Source organism: Mycteria americana, chromosome 24, assembly GCF_035582795.1.
Source record: "Mycteria americana isolate JAX WOST 10 ecotype Jacksonville Zoo and Gardens chromosome 24, USCA_MyAme_1.0, whole genome shotgun sequence".
In the NCBI taxonomy this organism is placed as follows: Eukaryota; Metazoa; Chordata; class Aves; order Ciconiiformes; family Ciconiidae; genus Mycteria; species Mycteria americana.
This window is the reverse complement of record NC_134388.1, coordinates 2,255,511-2,273,647: the sequence shown is the minus strand read 5'-3', so window position 1 is coordinate 2,273,647 and position 18,137 is coordinate 2,255,511. Positions and strand designations below refer to the sequence as shown.

The window sequence follows — 18,137 nt, the reverse complement described above, 5'->3', positions numbered from 1 at the left end:
GTACCTAATCGCTGTTTATCCCAGGTAGCTAGTGGAAATTAGTAGCACACGAAGAAGGCCATCGACCTTCCACTGCCCACTCAGCGCTTCCTCTTCCTTGACTCGTGAACCGTGACTCATGAGCCTGACTCTGCAGTTAAAACCGAGAGCTGCAATCCTCGCTCCTCACATCCTTCAACCCACCTTCCTGGGACCTGCCCTCCCCTGGGACCAGGCTGAGGTCGGCAGGACCTGGCAGTCGTCTCGTCTCAGGAGCTGAACCTGGGGGATATGCCTGTCCAGTGTCTGGGCTGCTTTGATGCCTGGAGGCATCAAGGGATTTTAGGACGTTTGCTTTGGTTCCAAGCGCTGACTCCAGTTAGGGTTTGAGCTACGGAGTGTTTCCATTTGCCTTCTGTGTCCCAGACTGGCAGGTCTGCCAAGACCCCACTTTGCTTCATTTGATGAATTTGATGAAAGGGGCTTCACAACTCGGGCTTATTTGTGCTGCGCCTGATACGGTTTACGCTAGTCCCGCACCCAAGCTGCAAACGCCACTGACGGCTTCCTGTTGTGGTTTCCTGCCTTGGCGAAAACGCCTCCTCAGCGGAGCCTGCTCTCCCTTCCTGTTCTCATCAGGGCCATTTCTGGGCTTAATGAAGACAACAAACAAATAGGTAGACAGGAGTCCGGTTGCCATAAATCCAGCTCCCCGTGGGTCGTTCCTGTTGTAGGCTGAGCAGAGCAGGGTGCACGCAGCAGAACGGTTTCTCCTGAGCAGTTTCCTCCTGCTCCCTATCCCGTTCCTGCCCATACAAAGCACGTAGCCAGCCCCTTCCTAGCTCCAGCAGTCCCAGAGTCTGGCAGGGCAGCCCTGTCGCCATGCTGCCGAGCGGGCTGCGGCAGGCTGGGGGAGTCGGAGCAGGGTTGACCACCAGCCCTGGCACAGCTCTAGCCACTGCCTGAGAGCAGGGGCCACTTCTAGGATAGCGCAGTGGGCCCAACCCATCGGGCAGCGAGTTCTCCCATCATGTTCAGAAATGAGAGTTACATTGGCAAGAATCAGGGCAAATACCCAGCGCGCTGGCCAAAGAGCCAGTGTTTTCTTTACTCTGAACGCGAGTGACGCATTTGCGGGAAAGGGAGATGGAGACAAACACTCTGATCTTTTTGGGGTCAGCATCTGCTCAACAACAAAATCAAAGATCAGACTCCAGGGAACAAATGAGACCCTTCGAATATGACAATGTTTCCATTAATCACCGGAAATTGGCTTCTGTTTGTGGGTGGGATTCTAGATGATTTGATACAAGACCTATAGCTCTTTAGCAGAAGGGGTTCCGCAGCGACTCAGTCAACAAAGTGCCATTTCTCGCTGGATTCCCACCACGAGCTGGTGCTGCAGCAGCACGGCGGTAGGTTCATTTCTGGTTTTAGGCTGTTCTGAACAGGGGGCTCCAGTAACGCTTGCACATCGCAGCTCGACAGAGACAGCGGGATTAAACTCACTTTGTGGTGATGGCTGGTCACATCTGAGCTCTGGCCTTCTCTGGAGCATGTGCACGATGTAGAAAAAGGAACTGCCAAACAGGATCAGAGTATCCTCCAAATTCAGAAACCAGCCAGAGTCAGGTATCGTGGGAAAAAATCCATTAATTTTTCAAGAGATGATCAGAGGAAGGTTTCTTCTTGTTCCATCAACTGACGGTTAATGTCTGCCCAGAAGCACTTGGGTTTATCTTTATCTCCTTTTGCTGTGTTTTGTGCAACTGTGTATCTAAATGTTTTTTAGACATCTAATATCCATCTCATGTTTTAATCTTATTCCATTTAAGATTTTGGCCTTATAGACCCTCATGGCAAAACTAATTTATTCAGAGAGGCAAAAGAATTTCCTTTTATTGTGAACAGGGCTGGAGAGAAAATGGTAGGAAGTCAAAGCTAAAAACTTTGGGATGGATGTAAGAAGCACATTTTTAATAGTGAAAGTAATTAACCATTGGAACAATTCGCTGAGGATTCGGTGCATTCTCTATTGCTTGAAATCTTTAAAGCAAGATCAGATGGATTTTTACTTACACTTTCTAGCTGCTCTCAGGGCGGGATAGAAGAATCACCATGGGATTCTCTGGCTGGGGATATGAATGCACCCACTGCTACTCTCCATGCGATGTTTGAAGTGACGCTACAGATAGTCAGCTGAGGGCTGAAGAACCTCTAGGCAGACAAGTCTGAATTCCAATTAAACCTTTTTGCAAAATTATGTGTCAGTGAAGAACTTTGCTTCTTTCTTCCAGATCAAGCACCAGCAGCGTGTGAGCCAACCCAAGCAGTCCCGGTAAGCGCGCAGAGATGCCAGATGCTGCTGCACACCTGCCCTTTTACTACGGCAGCATTGCCAGGTCAGAAGCAGAGGAGTACCTCAAGCTGGCGGGGATGTCGGATGGCCTGTTCCTGCTGCGGCAATGCCTGCGCAGCCTGGGGGGGTATGTCCTCTCCATGGTCTGCAACCTGCAGTTTTACCATTACGCCATCGAGCGCCAGATGAACGGTACCTACGCCATTGCGGGGGGCAAAGCGCACTGTGGGCCAGAGGAGCTCTGTGAATTTTACTCCAAGGATGCCGACGGGCTCTGCTGCACCCTCCGCAAGCCCTGCAACCGCCCCAGTGGTGTGGAGCCCCAGCCCGGTGTCTTCGACAGCATGAGGGACAATATGGTGCGCGAATATGTCCGGCAGACGTGGAAACTAGAGGTACTGGCTGTTGCCAAAGGTGGTGTGGGACTGTGCAAGGCGTGCTCCCCGGGGCGTCCTGCTGCTTGCCGCCCTGACCTCCTCTGTTGCTGTCATCCCCCTCTTACAGCATGGTAAAGCAAGGTCCTTCTCCTCGGAGACTGCTGGCACTAATAGCAGTCTTAAATCTCTCTCTTTTCCAGTTTCTTCTTCAGAAACAGGTCTAAACATCTTCCCAAGCCTTCAGATTCTTTCCCCGAACAGCTCGTCTTGCGTCTGCTCTGCAGGGCGTTGGGGCTCTCTGCCCATTTTGTAAGCATTTCCCCGTGTGCCATTTGCTCCTCTGCAGCACATGGGACGCTCGCTGCAGTTAGACCATCGCTCTCCATGTCAGCTGCCTGTGCCTCCATAACATTGTGCTGAAGATGTAATGAAACCAGACTTAAATTCTTGCTCAGGTTTTCCTCGCTCTTTGAAGTCAGTGGGGGTTTTGCCTGTGAGACTGAGGTACTGGGTACTGGATCAGGTCTGTCTGTTATTTAAATTTAAAAATAGCTACAGACAGGTACATTTTATTGCAGACTGGAATATATATAATATATGTATGAGGCAAAACTCTGTAAATGGTCACGTTGGCAGCCACGTTATTAATTTCCTTCTACCTGCTGGCACCTCGAGAGTGGCTACTCAGACACGTCCGAGTCCTCGCAGAAAGATGGCTCAGGCCATCTCTTTATGGAACCTTTCTATGAACGATCTCTAAATTTGGCCTATTTTAGACCAAAGGTGCTTGACAGAATGAGGTATCTATAGGGTTTCTCCTTGAAGCTGATCTGTGGACACTTGTAGATAACACAAAGGACATTGCCACCTACTGGCAAACGAAAAACTACAGCTGTTTATAAAATGTGTGGGGCCAGTAAAATTAATTTAGGGTCTCCCACATGATTTCCAGACTGCACTGCTCTTGACAAGTTGTAGTGTCTGGGGACAGAGAGCAGCCAGGAAGGTAGAGGCACCAGAAAGAGGTCCGGCTCTCCCAGGAATGCGAGGCTGAAAGACACCCTGCAAGCCTGACGTCAAGATCCCCCATATGAATACGATGACTTCTCTTCTCTCACCAGCAAGTCGATGGACTTCAGCTGGATTCGAGGGATGGGACCAGTTTAGATAAGCAAGGAATTCTGCCCTGCAGCAGAACAGATTGCTATAGGCATGGTTAAGGCCACAGGCACTTCAGTTACGAGACCTTCCAAGTTTCCTGTGTCATCTGCCCAAAAGGATGCAAAATAAACTCTGCTGAAGCCATGCAACAATGCAGCAGAGCGGCAGGAGGTCTCATTTCTCACTCTCTTCCAGGGTGACGCACTCGAACAGGCCATCATAAGCCAGGCTCCACAGGTGGAGAAGCTCATCGCCACCACAGCCCATGAGAGGATGCCCTGGTACCATGGCAGCATCGCCCGCGATGAAGCTGAACGGAGACTCTACTCTGGGGCACAACCTGATGGGAAATTCCTGTGAGTATGCAGAACCCTGGCAGATGCTGTGATCCCCGTACTTTTTACCATTTCCCCACCTCCACTACCCTGTAGTTATTTGTTTAACGTGACAGTTCCTGGAGGAGGTTTAGCTGAGTATGGTCAGACTGTGGTTACAGATCTTTCAAAGACAAGGTCTGACAACCCCAAGCCTATTATTGACCAGACTCTGGCCTCCATGAAGAGCCAATCTTGAGATTTATTTGTTCCTCATGTTTAGATATCTCTATGAAGTATGCTTGTTAATGCACCAGATGATTTAAAATATAGGGTTCAGTGGGTGAAGACATTTAACACTGACACGTAGACAATGTATGGCCAATAAAATACAGGAGAAAGCATTTGCTCTGCATCTCTACCGAGGTGAGACAGCCCTTCATTTAATTATCTTCTGAATGAGTTAGGGAAAGAAAGAATTAGCTGGAGAGGGTGGAGGAGAGGGGCAAGAGACTGGAGGTGAAGGGTCCCTCCTCAGTCTCCGCAGAGGGGTGTTAGGAAGGTGGCAATGCCAACAGTGGGGTGCAGGGACACCTTACCAAGTGCCCACCCAGCAACCCACTACTGCTGCAGCCATGATAATTTGCAGGACAAAACCTAGAGTTGCTTTTAATAGTTCTCCTTCCTACCAGGCTGAGAGAAAGGAAGGAAAACGGTGCCTACGCCCTCTCCCTCGTCTACGGCAAAACAGTGTATCACTATCGGATAGACCAGGACAAGTCGGGCAAGTACTCCATCCCTGAGGGGACCAAGTTCGACACGCTCTGGCAGGTACCGTACTGTGGGATGATGACCACTGGTGTCCTAATAAAGTGAAGGCACTTTTCCCTTGCTATAGTTGCCCATAACCTGAGGGACAGGAAAGGTCATGTGGAGCTTTAAAGGCTTTAAGACTGTACATGGGTGGTTGTAGCCCCTTCCAGAAAACCCTTACATTCCCTGGGTCTGGCTGTCTATCAGCTCACCTCATTGCATTCAGTTCTGTGCACTCCTAGCTAAGTAGATCTAAGTCTGGGATATCACAGCAGCACTGAAATAGTGCTGACTTTACCCTGCCTTCATGCCTTACACCAGTGCGGTGCCTCTCCAAGGAAACAAGAGGATTAGAGCTTTTAATTTCTAGGTTTAAGCCAGGATGCTTGGGATGGTTATATTAATTACGCTTGCACCCCATCAGCAAAGATCACACATTCAGCCACAGCGTGCACCTCGGACCTCTGCCCGCAGCAAGCCCCGATGAGATTGCTCATCCCAGGCTGTCCCTCCTGCGCATCCCCCACGCTGCTCCGGGACCGGCAAAACTGTTGCGTGCAGATGGCCACTTTATTTTCCAAGTGACTGACTCCTGTGCAAAGAGTAGGGGAGGCCAGAAGTCTTGAGCCAGCTGCCCAAATCTTTACATGACAGAAGATCCAAGTGCCAGGAGGCACATCCTATCACCCCCGAGAGTCAGGGGCTTTGGGAAGTGGAGACGGCTGCAATGCCCCAGCAGTTCTCATGAGGGTGGGGCAGGGTTTTTAGGGGATGGGACACATGGCCCAGCAGCTCTTGGCACTGCTGGGGGGTCACATGCCCCTCTGGAGCCCGGCTCTGCCCCGTGGCACACAACTCGGACCCGCTCCAGGGGACGGATACCAGCGCTTCCTCCTGGGCAGGGCTGTCTGGGGGACAGTAACTCTGTTTTGCTGAATTTTTTAAATTCCCAGGACTGTTTTCACTCTGAATTTGATTGAAAACAAAGACTTTGGGGCATTTTTATGGAAACAGAACTGTGCCAGGCTCCCAATTGCAGATGAAATCTGAGCCAGACAGGAGGGGAAGAGAAAGCTTCATCTCCCCTGTGGTCTGGTGGCCAGGGGCTGGTCTGGTTGTCTCCAGCCAGAGTCAAGTCCCCACTGTGCTTGAACCAGTGGTTGCTGCAGTGAAAAACTGCCCGGGATCCACAGAGCTAACCCTGGTGTTCCTCTGGGAAAGCAGGAGGTTTCTCTCAGGCTTTATCAAACAAAACACAACCTAAAAAGCTTTCTGGCTGGGACAACAATAACATTACACTGAAAATGCCCTACCCAGCTCTCCTACTGGAGATTTTCCTTTTGTCTTTCTGTGGTCCTTATCTAACTTCCCAAGTTCTTCCCAGCTCTGGCAGATATCCAGGTATGCAAGCGCTTGCTCTAGGAGATCCCTGAGCGCACGGATAGGAGAGGAGAGAAAGAAATAGTTGAGTCCCTGTCTGCCATAAATCTGAGAGAAATCATTACCATAAGCCACACAAGTTGCCTGCAAAAAAAAAAGGGATGATGTTCTCCTTGCAATAATCTCTTTTTCCTCCGATTCCTTTCCCAGTTGGTGGAGTACCTAAAACTCAAACCGGACGGGCTGATTTTCTACCTGAGGGAAACCTGCCCCAACCCCAACATGCCAGGTGAGCCGACATCTCAGTGCCATCCCTGGCCTCGGTTTACCACCGAGTGGGGCCAGTTTGGGCAATGCCAACCCAAGTTTCCTTTACGGTGTCCAACCTTGCTCAGACCCTGGCGGTGAGGGAACAGTGAGGTCTCTGCTCCTCTGGCAAACTGGGCAAGTCTCACATCATGTTGTCTGCTGAAAGCGGCCACTCTCCAGGCCTGGCCTAGGGTGGCCCAAAGACAGATGCAGATGGGGGAATCAGTGCTCCAACTGGATTAGGGACTTCTGGTGCCAAACAGATGGCTTCTGAAAAATGGCTTGCTTTTTAGGCAGAAGGAAACAACATGTCCTGCAAGCCTGGCTCCTGGTGGGTCTCTTGAGCTGAACACTTAAAAACCATGGATCACTTTGTCCTGGCCCAAGTATCACAAACGTCACTTCAGAACCTGCCCGTGGGACCCCCGCTCTCCTGGGCAGGGGGCTCTGGGGTACAGCTCAGCCAGTCCCTGGGACCGATGGAGACTGTAGGGCCTTCCAGTGGGCCTGCACCTCCCCCGAGGGCTGCTCTGGGAATAACACCCACATCCAGGCACGTTTCCACACCTTTTTTGGCTAAAGCTGTGGAAACTGGCCTTTGTAGGGGAGGGGATCAGACTCAGGCGTCCACACAGTCCTTCAAGGACTGATGCTCTGATCCTGCTTGGGGCATAGGCAGACTCTTAATAACAGCTTCTCTCTCCTGATTCACAGCGTCTGCAGCACCGGTTCCACCAACCCACCCCTCCGTGAGTGTAAGTTTTGGGGAGGATCTGTTTATCGGTACCTCAGCAGTTTAATGTTATTGCATTTCGAACTTGCTGATCAAACTCTGCTCTTCTCTAAAAGGCAATAACTCAAATGGAATATATTAAGCCCAGCTGCAACATTGTCCCCTTTCCAGCTTGGATGAGGATGAGGAATAGCTGGGCACAGCTACCATTAGAGCTGAAAATGGTTTCCATTCATACTGCGCTCCTTGCAACATGTGGGCCTGTCCTCGGGGAGCCCTCTCCCCCCTGCCCTCCTTGCCAGGCAGGAGCGAGGAAGACGTGGTTGGATTCTGGGAACACTCAGCCTTGCTGCTGGCTGCTGGCCGCTGGCCAGGTCTTTGTGCTCCCTCTGCGTCCCTGGCCTCGGGGTACGTCTGCGCTCAGTCACCGCCCCGAGTGCCGAGCAGTGTTGAAACCAGCTAGTTTGGGCTATATGAGCCGCCCATCCCAGAGCCCAGCGGAGGCTAAATGAAGGCCTGAGCATTCACCCGTCTTCTCAGAGAGCTTTCACAATCTGCGGTGGGCTCTCATGTTGCAGCAACTCTGCTGCAAGCAGCACTGGCGTTCAAAGCTGTGCTGGACAAATGTGAACCATACCGCCTTGCCGCCGTCTGCTTTTGGGACAGTGGCTGTTTACAGTGGCCCTGTGGGCTCATGGGGACCACTCTTCAGGCAGGCAGGTGTGCTGGCTGCAAGCTGAGCTGCCTCCGGGCTTCCCTTCACTCCCGGTCTCAAAACAAGCTGCAGAGACTTGGCTGGGATGGCCCCCGCTGCTGCAGGGGACTTGTCACTTTGGGATGGGGAAAGCAGAGGGGGCAGAGAGCAAAATGCAGCCCTGTGTGCACGACCCTCACTGCTCGGGTAAACACAGCCCTCAGCACCTCACCCTGCGCAAGCCCGCCGGCTGGGTTGCTGGAGGGCAACGCTGCATTCAGGCTCCATGGCAGCGAATCCCCCCAGGGTCTGATCCCTGCTGTGCAGCTGCAGTGCGGGTACCTGCCAGCCGGGACTGGAAGGGAAAAGTCAGCTCGATACCACTCCAATCTCTTGTGCCCACCTCAGGCCCTTTTAGAGGAAGTCACCACCTGGGGCTCTGTGGGCTGCAGAGGCTCCCCGTCCCTCTCCTCTCCCACTTCCCACTGAAGCACTTTCCCCTGGCTGCATTACCCACTTGATCCCCGTTTCTTTTCCAGAGAAACCTTGGGCCTCTCAATGCAGACGGATACACGCCAGAGCCTGTAGGTGAGCATCTTTGAAAGCCCTCTCCTCCTAACAGGATGAGAGAGGACCTGGGGATGCCACAGAAACCATGGGGGTTACCTGACACATCTATATCACCTTCTGGTCAAACAGCTGTGCTGCAAAGCCCCTTTCTTACAAAAGCACCCAGGAGCATCCCACCCATTTCAGGGCAAAACTGTTTGCCCACACGCAGCACCCAGTAAATCAAGCCCTGTCCAATTCCCCATCATACCCAGTAAATCAAGCCCTGGCCCGTTGTCTTCCACCCTGCCTACTAAATACTCGGTGCGTTCAGTTACATCTCAGTGGGGTGAAGTCATGCACGTGCCCATGTCCTGCAGGGTCTGATGTGTGGAGTGGGAATGCTCAAACACCTCTCCCCATCCTGGCACCTTCAGCAGCTGTAACTAGGAGAGGCCATGGGTTGTGAAAGGAAGGGAGATGCCCAGGAGGGAGGCTTGAATGCTGGAGCTTGAAGGAGAATTGGCTGATAGACTAGAGAAAACATTCCCAACCAGTAAGGGAGAGCGGGACGGGGAAGGATAGGTTGTTTACAGCTATAAAAAACTGTCTCTCTCGGGAAGGTGCAGGAAAGTCACACGTGCTACCCATGGACACCAGTGTCTACGAGAGCCCTTACAGTGACCCCGAAGAACTGAAGGATAAGAAGCTTTTCCTGAAGAGGGACCACCTGATGATCGATGAAGTGGAACTGGGGGCAGGAAACTTTGGCTGCGTCAAGAAAGGAGTCTACAAAATGAGAAAGTGAGTGCCGCCCTGAAGGGTGCCGAGGAAGCGGGAGGAGGGTGCTCCAGGCTGAGCTCGGCCGTGTCCCCAGCTACCCTGCTTCTAGCTAGATGGGCTAGCTAGCTAGTGATAATGGGGTGGAGGTATAAGAGACACTCTGGAAGGTCAGTGATGACTTTCCACAGGCTTTCAGTGACAGCCTCTGCACTGCACACTCCCAGGCATAAGACTGCCACTTCCGAAGGCATTTGCTGGGCTCAGAGGAGCAAGTCCATGCTTCTGAGGTCATCTCGGTCCACGTCAGGGCAAAGGAGTGAGACTGAGGAGATGTGCGATCCTTGGCTCTGTCACTGGTTGTCTGCGAGTCCACAAAGATGGCGTTTGCCCACTTTGTGCCTGAGTTTCCCCCTTGAAAAACGGCAATGATGATGCAGATCTCAGTGTGCGAGGTGATGTGCCTTCAGATCTACAGATGGCAAGTACTGGCCTACACTTATAAGGGTGAGGTGATCCTTTTCTCTTTGGCCTTCTAGCAGGCCTGGGATACCAGTATTGTGCAGGGCTCCACCAAAACAGGCTACTGAGATTGCTGTCGAGAGATCAAACAGTATCATGTGAGAAGTGGTTTGCATTCCTGGCTGTGATACATGAGTCCAGCTGCTGTTTAATTCATCCCATGTGTGTTCCTCTTGCGCCCTGTGCAGGAAGCAGATCGACGTGGCCATAAAGGTGCTGAAGAGCAACAACGAGAAAACAGTGAAGGATGAAATGATGAAGGAAGCCCAGATCATGCATCAGCTGGACAACCCCTACATTGTCCGCATGATTGGGGTCTGCGAGGCAGAGTGCCTGATGCTTGTGATGGAGATGGCTTCTGGAGGGCCACTCAACAAGTTCTTGGCTTCCAAGAAGTGAGTACTGAATAAAATGTAGCTGGCTGATTTTCTGCACTTCTCATTAAACTCTCTTCTGCCAGGGGAGCCTGGCTTTGTAGGTAGAGGGAAGCTGGTAACAGCAGAAAGAGATGTCTTTTCATGTGAGGTAATAGGGACTGATGCTTCTGGAGCAGAGTTCGTTCTCCTTTGCAGCTAGAAAGCTTGGAGGGGACTGTGGTGCACAGAGAAATGGCAGGTCCTTTATTACTGCATGGTCCTTTCATCTTCCCCAGAGACGAGATTACGGTCAGCAATATTGTGGAGCTGATGCACCAAGTATCCATGGGGATGAAGTACTTGGAGGAAAAAAACTTTGTCCACAGGGACCTGGCAGCCAGAAACGTCCTGCTGGTCAACCAGCATTATGCCAAGATCAGTGACTTCGGACTCTCCAAGGCTCTTGGTGCTGATGACAGCTACTACAAGGTAAGCGTAAGCACAGCGGAGGATCCAGATAGCTAGCAGGAGCCCTCCTAACTGCGGGGCTGAGACCCTCAGAGGCAGGGGGTCTGGTCTCTTCCCAGGATCCCTGCTGCACGACCTCATCGCACGCTGGCTGGCCTCACTGCTACGACATTAAAAGGGGCTTTGCAAAGCTCCGTGTGGCAAGGAGGAAATTCAGAGGGATGCAGAGGCAGCGAGGGGGATGCAGTGCAGTGGGATGACAGGAGAGAGGAGACAGGAGAGGAGCCAGAGCAGAGAGCAGGGAAGAGAAGGTGATGAAGAATGAGCCAGGGCTGATCTTCCCAGCAGTGTACACCAGTGCACACCAGTGCACAACTGCACTGAGCCCTGGGGCTGGTGTGCGGGAGGAGGGTGGCACCGAGGGACAGCATCCTGCACCCAGGGATTGCTGAGCAGGGCCAGCGACACAGCAGGGCCTGGGCTGGGGTTTGGGGCTCAGGGCTTAGGGCTCGGGGCCTTGAGCTCCCAGCCCAGGACAAGGGGATTTTTTCAGCAGCGTGGGATTGCATTTGACACAAACATTTAGCAAAGCAGAATTCCAGTTCAGCTCAGAGCAGTCTGTCTCTCAGGGGGGAAATGTTCCTCTTTGCTTTGCTACAGGCCAGGACAGCAGGAAAGTGGCCCTTGAAATGGTATGCCCCAGAGTGCATCCTCTATCACAAGTTCTCCAGCAAGAGTGATGTATGGAGCTACGGTGTGACCATGTGGGAGGCCTTCAGCTACGGGCAGAAACCCTACAAGGTGAGGCAGAGCTGGGTCCACCACGGATGGATGCCACAGTCTAGTCTCCTGCTCTATGAACAGGCTGACACACACTGAAACTACAATTTCTATTTCCTTGAGTGGACGCTCTTCCCACTGTTGAACAGAAGGGAAAGGAGACAGGCTCACGTCCACTTTATGAAAGGCCCAAATTAGACTGTTTGGATCCTGCACCTTTGTGTTCATTTAAGGGAGAAGAAACAGCAAACAAAACAAATTTGGGTTTGAATCAAACCAGATCTTCTCTTTGATCCTTCTGTTCACTTGCAGAGCTGAAAAACCAGTTGCTCAGCCAGTGCTCTGCTCAGGCGTGGGATGGGGTCTGCAGGCTGGGCTGCCCACAACGCGAGACACCACTGCCGAGTGCCGGGGTTGAAAACAGTGACTGTACGGGGTGTGTGGCGCATGGATCCAAAGCATTACCCCAAGCCCAACTCTAATCTGTCTCTTCTAATCCTGTTGCCAGCTCCAAAAACATTAACGCATTTTCCCACTTGATCCTATCCTAGAAAATGAAAGGCCCAGAGGTTATTAGCTTCATAGAGCAAGGGAAGCGCATGGACTGCCCCACAAACTGCCCGGCAGAGATGTACGCCCTCATGCAGCAATGCTGGACCTACAGGTAAGGCTTTCACTAGCTCAGCTCTTTGCTGGGCAGCAGGTCCATCAGAACAGTGCACACTGTCTGGATGGTGGCAACACAAAGCAAATGGTGTCTCCTGCCTTGGTCTCATTCCACAGTCTATGATGAATGATGCACCTATTTCTTTATTATCATGCCCCTCCATTTGCCTGTACCAACCCTGGAAGATGTCAGAGCCCCTGTGCCTTTGCCCCTCTCCATCCCAGAAAAGTCTCACCTGCCCTCCTAAGCCCTGGTACAACTGGGCTGCTGTTCTTCCCCAAGTTTTTCTGTGCTTGGTGTCTTCTCATTGCATCAGTTCACTTTTGTCCTTTCTGTTGACTCTATTTGTTCCTTTCTGTCCTTGTAGATGGGAAGAGCGTCCAGGATTTATTTCTGTGGAAAACATAATCCGCTCCTACTACTACAGTATCGCTACCAAGACAGAAAACGGGCCAGAGACAGAGGACAAGTCAAAAGCAACTCTTCCTTGAGTTTCCCTCTCTGCTGCTCAACACACACGCTTCCTGCATGGGAGGTGGAAAGACTCTTTGTGAATTTTTGCTTTAGTCTCCCAAATGCCGGTTTTGTTTCTCAAGTAGTTCCAGAACGAAGAACCTGGGAGAGTATGCTGTCACAGCAGACAAGGGCGCTCAGCTGTGTCTCATGTCTCCAAACAGCCGGCCATAATTTACATCTCCAGTCTGACCCAGCACAGGACAGTACAGACAGTGTTATAGTTTCTTCTTACCTACTTCCAAAACTCTCCCAGGACCTCAGAGCTTAACGCCTACCAAGCTCACTAAGGATGAACTGTGTTGGCTCCAGCAGACCCGGAGTTTTCCAGTTCCCTTAAAAAACAATTCTTTCACAGGAAAGCACCAAGTAGACATTTGTGATGAGGTTTGCATGGGGCGGGACACAGGACAGGGAGCCATGAAGTCCCCTTCCCCTTAGCTTAGGGCAAGACGCAGCTGGTGTGCTGCTCGCTCCAGCAGAGACGGGGAGGAGCAGCGGGGCAGAGCTGCGCGGTGCCACTGCTTTGTCCTCCTCGTGCTCTGCCAGCCGCAGCTCTTACACCCCGGGGCGCTGCCACGTGCCTGTTCAGCACAGAGCACGGCGTACATGCCCCCTGCACTGCTACAGCCCTCCAAGCTGGTTCTGGCTCCTGAAACAACTAAACCCCCAGGACCCGTTGCCCACCGCCTGGATCCCGTCTGGCCCCTCTGTGCTACTGAAATGAGCATCTTGCTTTTCAAGCCTGAAAACTGGTCACCCTGTAAATAAACTATTCTATATTTTTTAACATACCTATTACTCAGACTGTTGAACTATCATAAATGTTTGCAACTGCTTCAAGCTGACAAGAAACTAATTGTAATTTCCCTCCACTAGGCCAGGGTTTCCCTGCTTGATGCTCTCCATAACCCTGCAGAGTCACCAACCCGGCCACCCTTGGGCTGGCCTCACTGCAGAGCCGGAGCTTTCTTGCAGCTTTCTTGCAGCTCATGGCTATACAGCTGCTCAGCTGAGTCCACTGTGGAAAGCCACCTATTAAGGTTTGTACTGGTCTAACCCACCCCCGATGCAGTCGATTACCCATGTTGGGGGGGACTGTGGTCGGCACCGTTGCAGAGAGCAGAGTGGTTGTGAAGGCTGGGGAAGTGGGGGAAGCAGAAGATCACAGCCCTGAGATACAGTGAATAGAAAAGCTTATCTCTCACCATCATCTGGTATCCGAAAGCCACACAGTAGCTCACACAGGGTACCTTGTCCCGGAGGTAAAATAAACAGCTACAGCCCGGGCCAGGGCACACTTATCTAAAACCTTAATGGGAGGTGGATTTGATCTGAAAGTGCTCCTGGGGAGCATTCAGGTATGAGGCCTAAATTACCCTCTGGTACAGCCTGTTTAAGCACAGAGAACCTAGGTCTGATGAAAAACAAGAGTGTTCCCCTCTCCTTGCTTAGACTACAGCCTCCAGTGATAGCAACTGTTTACACGCCAAAGCATTTTCTCTCTCAATCCCATTAGCTTGTCCTGTATGCTTGAGAACTACGGACGTATTATCCCTACCAGTAGAGGGGAAAACAGAGGTATTGGAGGAGAAAGCGGCTTGTTCCTGTTTGTTCAGTGAGTTAGTGGCAGAGACAAAAAAAGTTATCTCCTGTGTCATGTTTTCCTCCCAGAAAAAGCAGATACTTTGCTGGAAAAGAGAAGGTTTGATGCACTTTCTGCTTGAAAACCACTGCCAAAACATTTTGTTTAGACTTTTCTTTCAAAACAAATCCATTTTCCGGTTTGAAATGGTTTCTCGTATTAAATTTTCAGCTAACTGGTTGCTGGTATTTTTTCAACTGGGGAAGGAAAGTACCAGAGAAGTCATATCCCCAGAGGAGCTTCTGGCTTAGTTGGAAGCAATTTCAAGCAAGTGTGTCTGCACACACAGACAGAATGTCAATCCCTCGAGATCATGCCACGGGAGTAAGTGGCAGGGGCTTCTCCTCCGGAAAGCCATCTAGGCTGTGGATGTTGCTCTGGCTGTTCCAAGAGCATTGCAAAATATCAGGAGTTGCTGTGGGGGAAAAAGGGAGCGAGACGACCAGGACCTGAAGTCACAGGGCTCTGTGACTCTTTGTGACTCCTGCTTTTGGCATGTGCGAGGTCTGACAGGCACCCCCGAGGGGAATCTCCTTTGACTTCAGGCGCTGCCTCCCTCCTGCGCATCCCCAGTCCGTAATCGCAGAAGGGGCCCAGCCCCTCAGTAGGACACATCTCCGGGTCCCACAGTGCAATGGCCCTGCAGACCAGAACGGCCTCTCTTCTTCCCCATCCACAGCGTGGATATATTCAGCTCTGTCCTCTCTCCTCGCCCACTGCTGGCAGGTCCAAATATTGAAACACTTTGCTGGACCCTTCAGTCCTTTCGCTGACTGATCCCAGAGGCACTGGGTGTTCAAGCAAGAGCTGTGTCTCTGATAAGATGAAGGCATAGGCTGTAGTTAGCACAGACTCAGAGCTCAGGGCTGCTGCTTCTCTCCCATAAACTTCCTCAAGTCCTCTTTTTCTTGCTGACCTGTCCTTACCTCCTTCTCTCCACTCGCCCCATTTCCCTCGGTTTTACCTGAATCTTTAAAGCTCTTCTGATTCTTGCACTCTCCATCTTGCAAGGGAAAAGATGAACTTCATCTTCTAACTAAGCATCCGCAGTGAGACATGATAAAGTATCGGTAATCATGTCTGATCAACACTATGTAACACTCCACCATATCACCAATGCAGATCTATAATTCCAATCTATCTTATCACCAATAAGCCTATCTTATCACCAGGACGTGCCTATTTATCAATTGCACTGCGATATCACAAGCACACACTGACCCTTCTATCTCTTTCAGCTATCTAGGCACTTTCATTTTGTTCAGCAGCACAGCAGCGACGTGACTAACACAGCTCTGTGCTCACTGACCTTTGTATCGTACCCCTAAGTAATTTACCGAACCAATGCAAACAGTTCTTGATTTTACTGAACCAGTGTGTTTTCAGAGCTAGCACTGGATATTTTCCCCCCTCTCCCCAAGAAGTGCCACCCGTGAGGTTCCTCAGGGCACGGCTCAGCACTGCCAGGGGGACTCGGGCTTTGCTGCTGGGCTGTCCTCCCTCCCATGAGCCTGGTCAGCAGTTAGGCTGCTTGGTTTGGGCTGCTTTCTGGGCCGTAGGTGTTTCTGTATAGCAAAGAAGGCAGAACTAGAAGCACTAGGGGAGAGAGGGGACCCAGAGCAGTGGCAGGCTCCACGGCGGCTGTCTCCGTGCAGCCCTTGCTGAGACGAGCTACTGCAGCACTCAGACCTGCTCCGCGCTTGGGGAAAGGGCAGGTTTGCATTTGCAAGATCTCTGTCCTGCTGGATGGCTCCAGCTGTTGGCAACTTGGAGACACTGCAAGGGAAGGGCACAGACCTACTCACCATGGTCACCCTTCTTGTTACGAAATGTCTGGCAACCGTGAAGTCACAGAATGCTTTGGTCTTGCCCTGAAAAAATAACACCTCAAAATCACAGGTTTCTTCATAAAAGTCAGATGAATCACTGATCCTACACTGTCCACTTCTCTCCCTCCATGATAGGAGATCAGCTTGTTTTTAATTACAGCAGAGGGAAGTGAGACAAAGGAAGGATATGACTTGTCTGTGGTTGCACAGGGGCCTGGAGGAAAAACTCCCATCCACCTTTATCTGTTTTCATACTTTCATCTCCAGACGATGTCTTCTTTTTATGTTCAAAGGCCTTCATGGTTCAGAGAAGCTGAACAAGCCAAATAATGCCCCAGCACAGAGTGCCATCACACGCCTCGACATACGCACTCAGCAGTGGCCCAGAATTAGCCAGGTCTTATTGTAGAGGCTTTTACCATCAACCTGTTGCACATGAATTAAAAAGGATGTGCAAGGCACTGGAAGATGCAAACCTAAGTGCAAAATTAGATGCTCTTCACTGACGAGAGGAGTGCAAGTGATGGGGCTGGTTTAGATATTAACAAGTTTCCAAGTCCTGAGGAAAAGAAACTCTCTTTTCACAGCAGAAGGAAATTACTTATTTTGCCACCAAGAAATCTGGTAGAGCAGGTGAGACTTGGATTGAGCCAAAAGGCCTTTTCTTTTGGCTCTAGTTTTTTTCATGTTACCTTGATTTTGCCTGTCAGATAGAAATCTCTGTGCTGGCAGAGGAAACTGTAAATGTGTCTTCACAAGTGGTCTTTTTGATGACAACAGAAATCTTGAGAGGTGCTGGTACTGGCTGAGAGGCTGTTGGGGAGTGGTAGGAAATTCAGTGTCGCTCATCTCTTCCGACTTCACATGATCCCATCTGAGGACAGGAGCACGCTTGTGGCGTGAGCACAGGCACCGGGACCCTGCCTGCCTGACCAGCCGGAGCCACGGCACCGAGTCAGGCTCTGCAGTGCGCAAGGAGGTGCGGAGAGGCATCAGACACGCACCATGTCATGAAGAGAGGCTATTTTTGTCCCTAACTGCCAGCAAACAGTGCAAGCAGTGACAGGTGGTTTCAGCAGCTAATTCTGTGTTGATTTTTGTGGCCTTAAGCGATCGGCTTTGGTCGATGTAAGATGTCGCTCTGTTCAATTTGCAAAGGCAAATCAGGGCACGGTGGCTGGTGTTCCCACTGCCTCTTCAAGGCTTCTGCTCTGGAAAGATGGCAGTTTCAGAGCCTTGTTCGTAAAGCCTGGAGGACTTGCAGATACCCCGCAATTTGGCTCTTGATCTGAGGTCCCCTTACGTCCCATCCTCCCCATCTCCTCAACTCACGGGCCCTCCCTGCCTGCGACCTCCAAGCCATGGTTCCACTTGTAGCTCTGGGACAGGGTGAAGCAGCCTCTCACAGAGCAAAGAAATCACGGTCCAGAGTAACTGCGTGTGGAAAGGTTAAATAACCAACTCCTTCGGTAAATGTTTTTTACTATTAAATTAACCTATTAAGTAACCAACCAGTTTGTTGTCGCTGTTGCTGTAAAGGGACTGATCTTTTTCTTTGGTAGCCTGGCTGGGGCGTTAGGCTACATTGCCTGGGCAGCAAAAGAAAAAACAGCTCCAGAAAGAAACTTTAAAAACTAAAATGGCATTTGACCCATTTCTGTCCTTTTTTTAATCAGATTTTGTCAGAAATGTTGAAAGAGGGTAAAATAAAGGGTTGTCTGGACACTCTTTGTCGATACGTTCAGCACATCCCAGCTGTGCAGAGGCCAGTGACGGCAGCAGTCTCTGGGAAGGGCGACGGAGCTGGCAAAGAAATGAGAGCAGTTTCCTTCCACTGGCACAGCACAGCTGCAGAGAGCCCTGTGCGGCTGAGGGAACTTGTGTTCTGGCCTTCATGGGCTGGAGGGCT

The 18,137-nt window shown here is 51.1% G+C and overlaps 1 protein-coding gene across 3 annotated transcripts; it reads left to right on the top strand.

The window, feature by feature from the left end:
* Positions 1 to 2,317: 2,317 nt before the first annotated feature.
* ZAP70 (zeta chain of T cell receptor associated protein kinase 70) lies at positions 2,318 to 13,415 on the top strand. Of its 3 annotated transcripts, XM_075524045.1 has the most exons (13): positions 2,318 to 2,733; positions 4,072 to 4,232; positions 4,883 to 5,021; positions 6,594 to 6,672; positions 7,407 to 7,445; positions 7,904 to 7,917; positions 8,659 to 8,707; positions 9,265 to 9,472; positions 10,159 to 10,365; positions 10,623 to 10,815; positions 11,455 to 11,595; positions 12,126 to 12,238; positions 12,609 to 13,415. In XM_075524045.1, the coding sequence occupies exons 1-13, from the start codon at positions 2,332 to 2,334 to the stop codon at positions 12,730 to 12,732; spliced, it is 1,869 nt and encodes a 622-aa protein (XP_075380160.1). In that variant the 5' UTR covers positions 2,318 to 2,331; the 3' UTR covers positions 12,733 to 13,415. The 3 variants fall into 3 exon arrangements, with proteins under 3 accessions (XP_075380160.1, XP_075380161.1, XP_075380159.1); XM_075524046.1 differs by lacking the exons at positions 7,407 to 7,445; positions 7,904 to 7,917 and adding an exon at positions 8,337 to 8,376 and having other exon boundaries at positions 8,661 to 8,707; positions 9,298 to 9,472; XM_075524044.1 differs by lacking the exon at positions 7,904 to 7,917 and having other exon boundaries at positions 7,407 to 7,447; positions 9,292 to 9,472.
* Positions 13,416 to 18,137: the final 4,722 nt, after the last annotated feature.

Coding starts and splice junctions, on each gene's coding strand:
- ZAP70 (XM_075524045.1), top strand. CDS start 2,332: ATGCCAGATGCTGCTGCACACCTGCCCTTTTACTACGGCAGCATTGCC. Junction 8,708..9,264: donor ATACACGCCAGAGCCTGTAG/GTGAGCATCTTT, acceptor GGTTGTTTACAG/CTATAAAAAACTGTCTCTCT. Junction 11,596..12,125: donor ACGGGCAGAAACCCTACAAG/GTGAGGCAGAGC, acceptor ATCCTATCCTAG/AAAATGAAAGGCCCAGAGGT.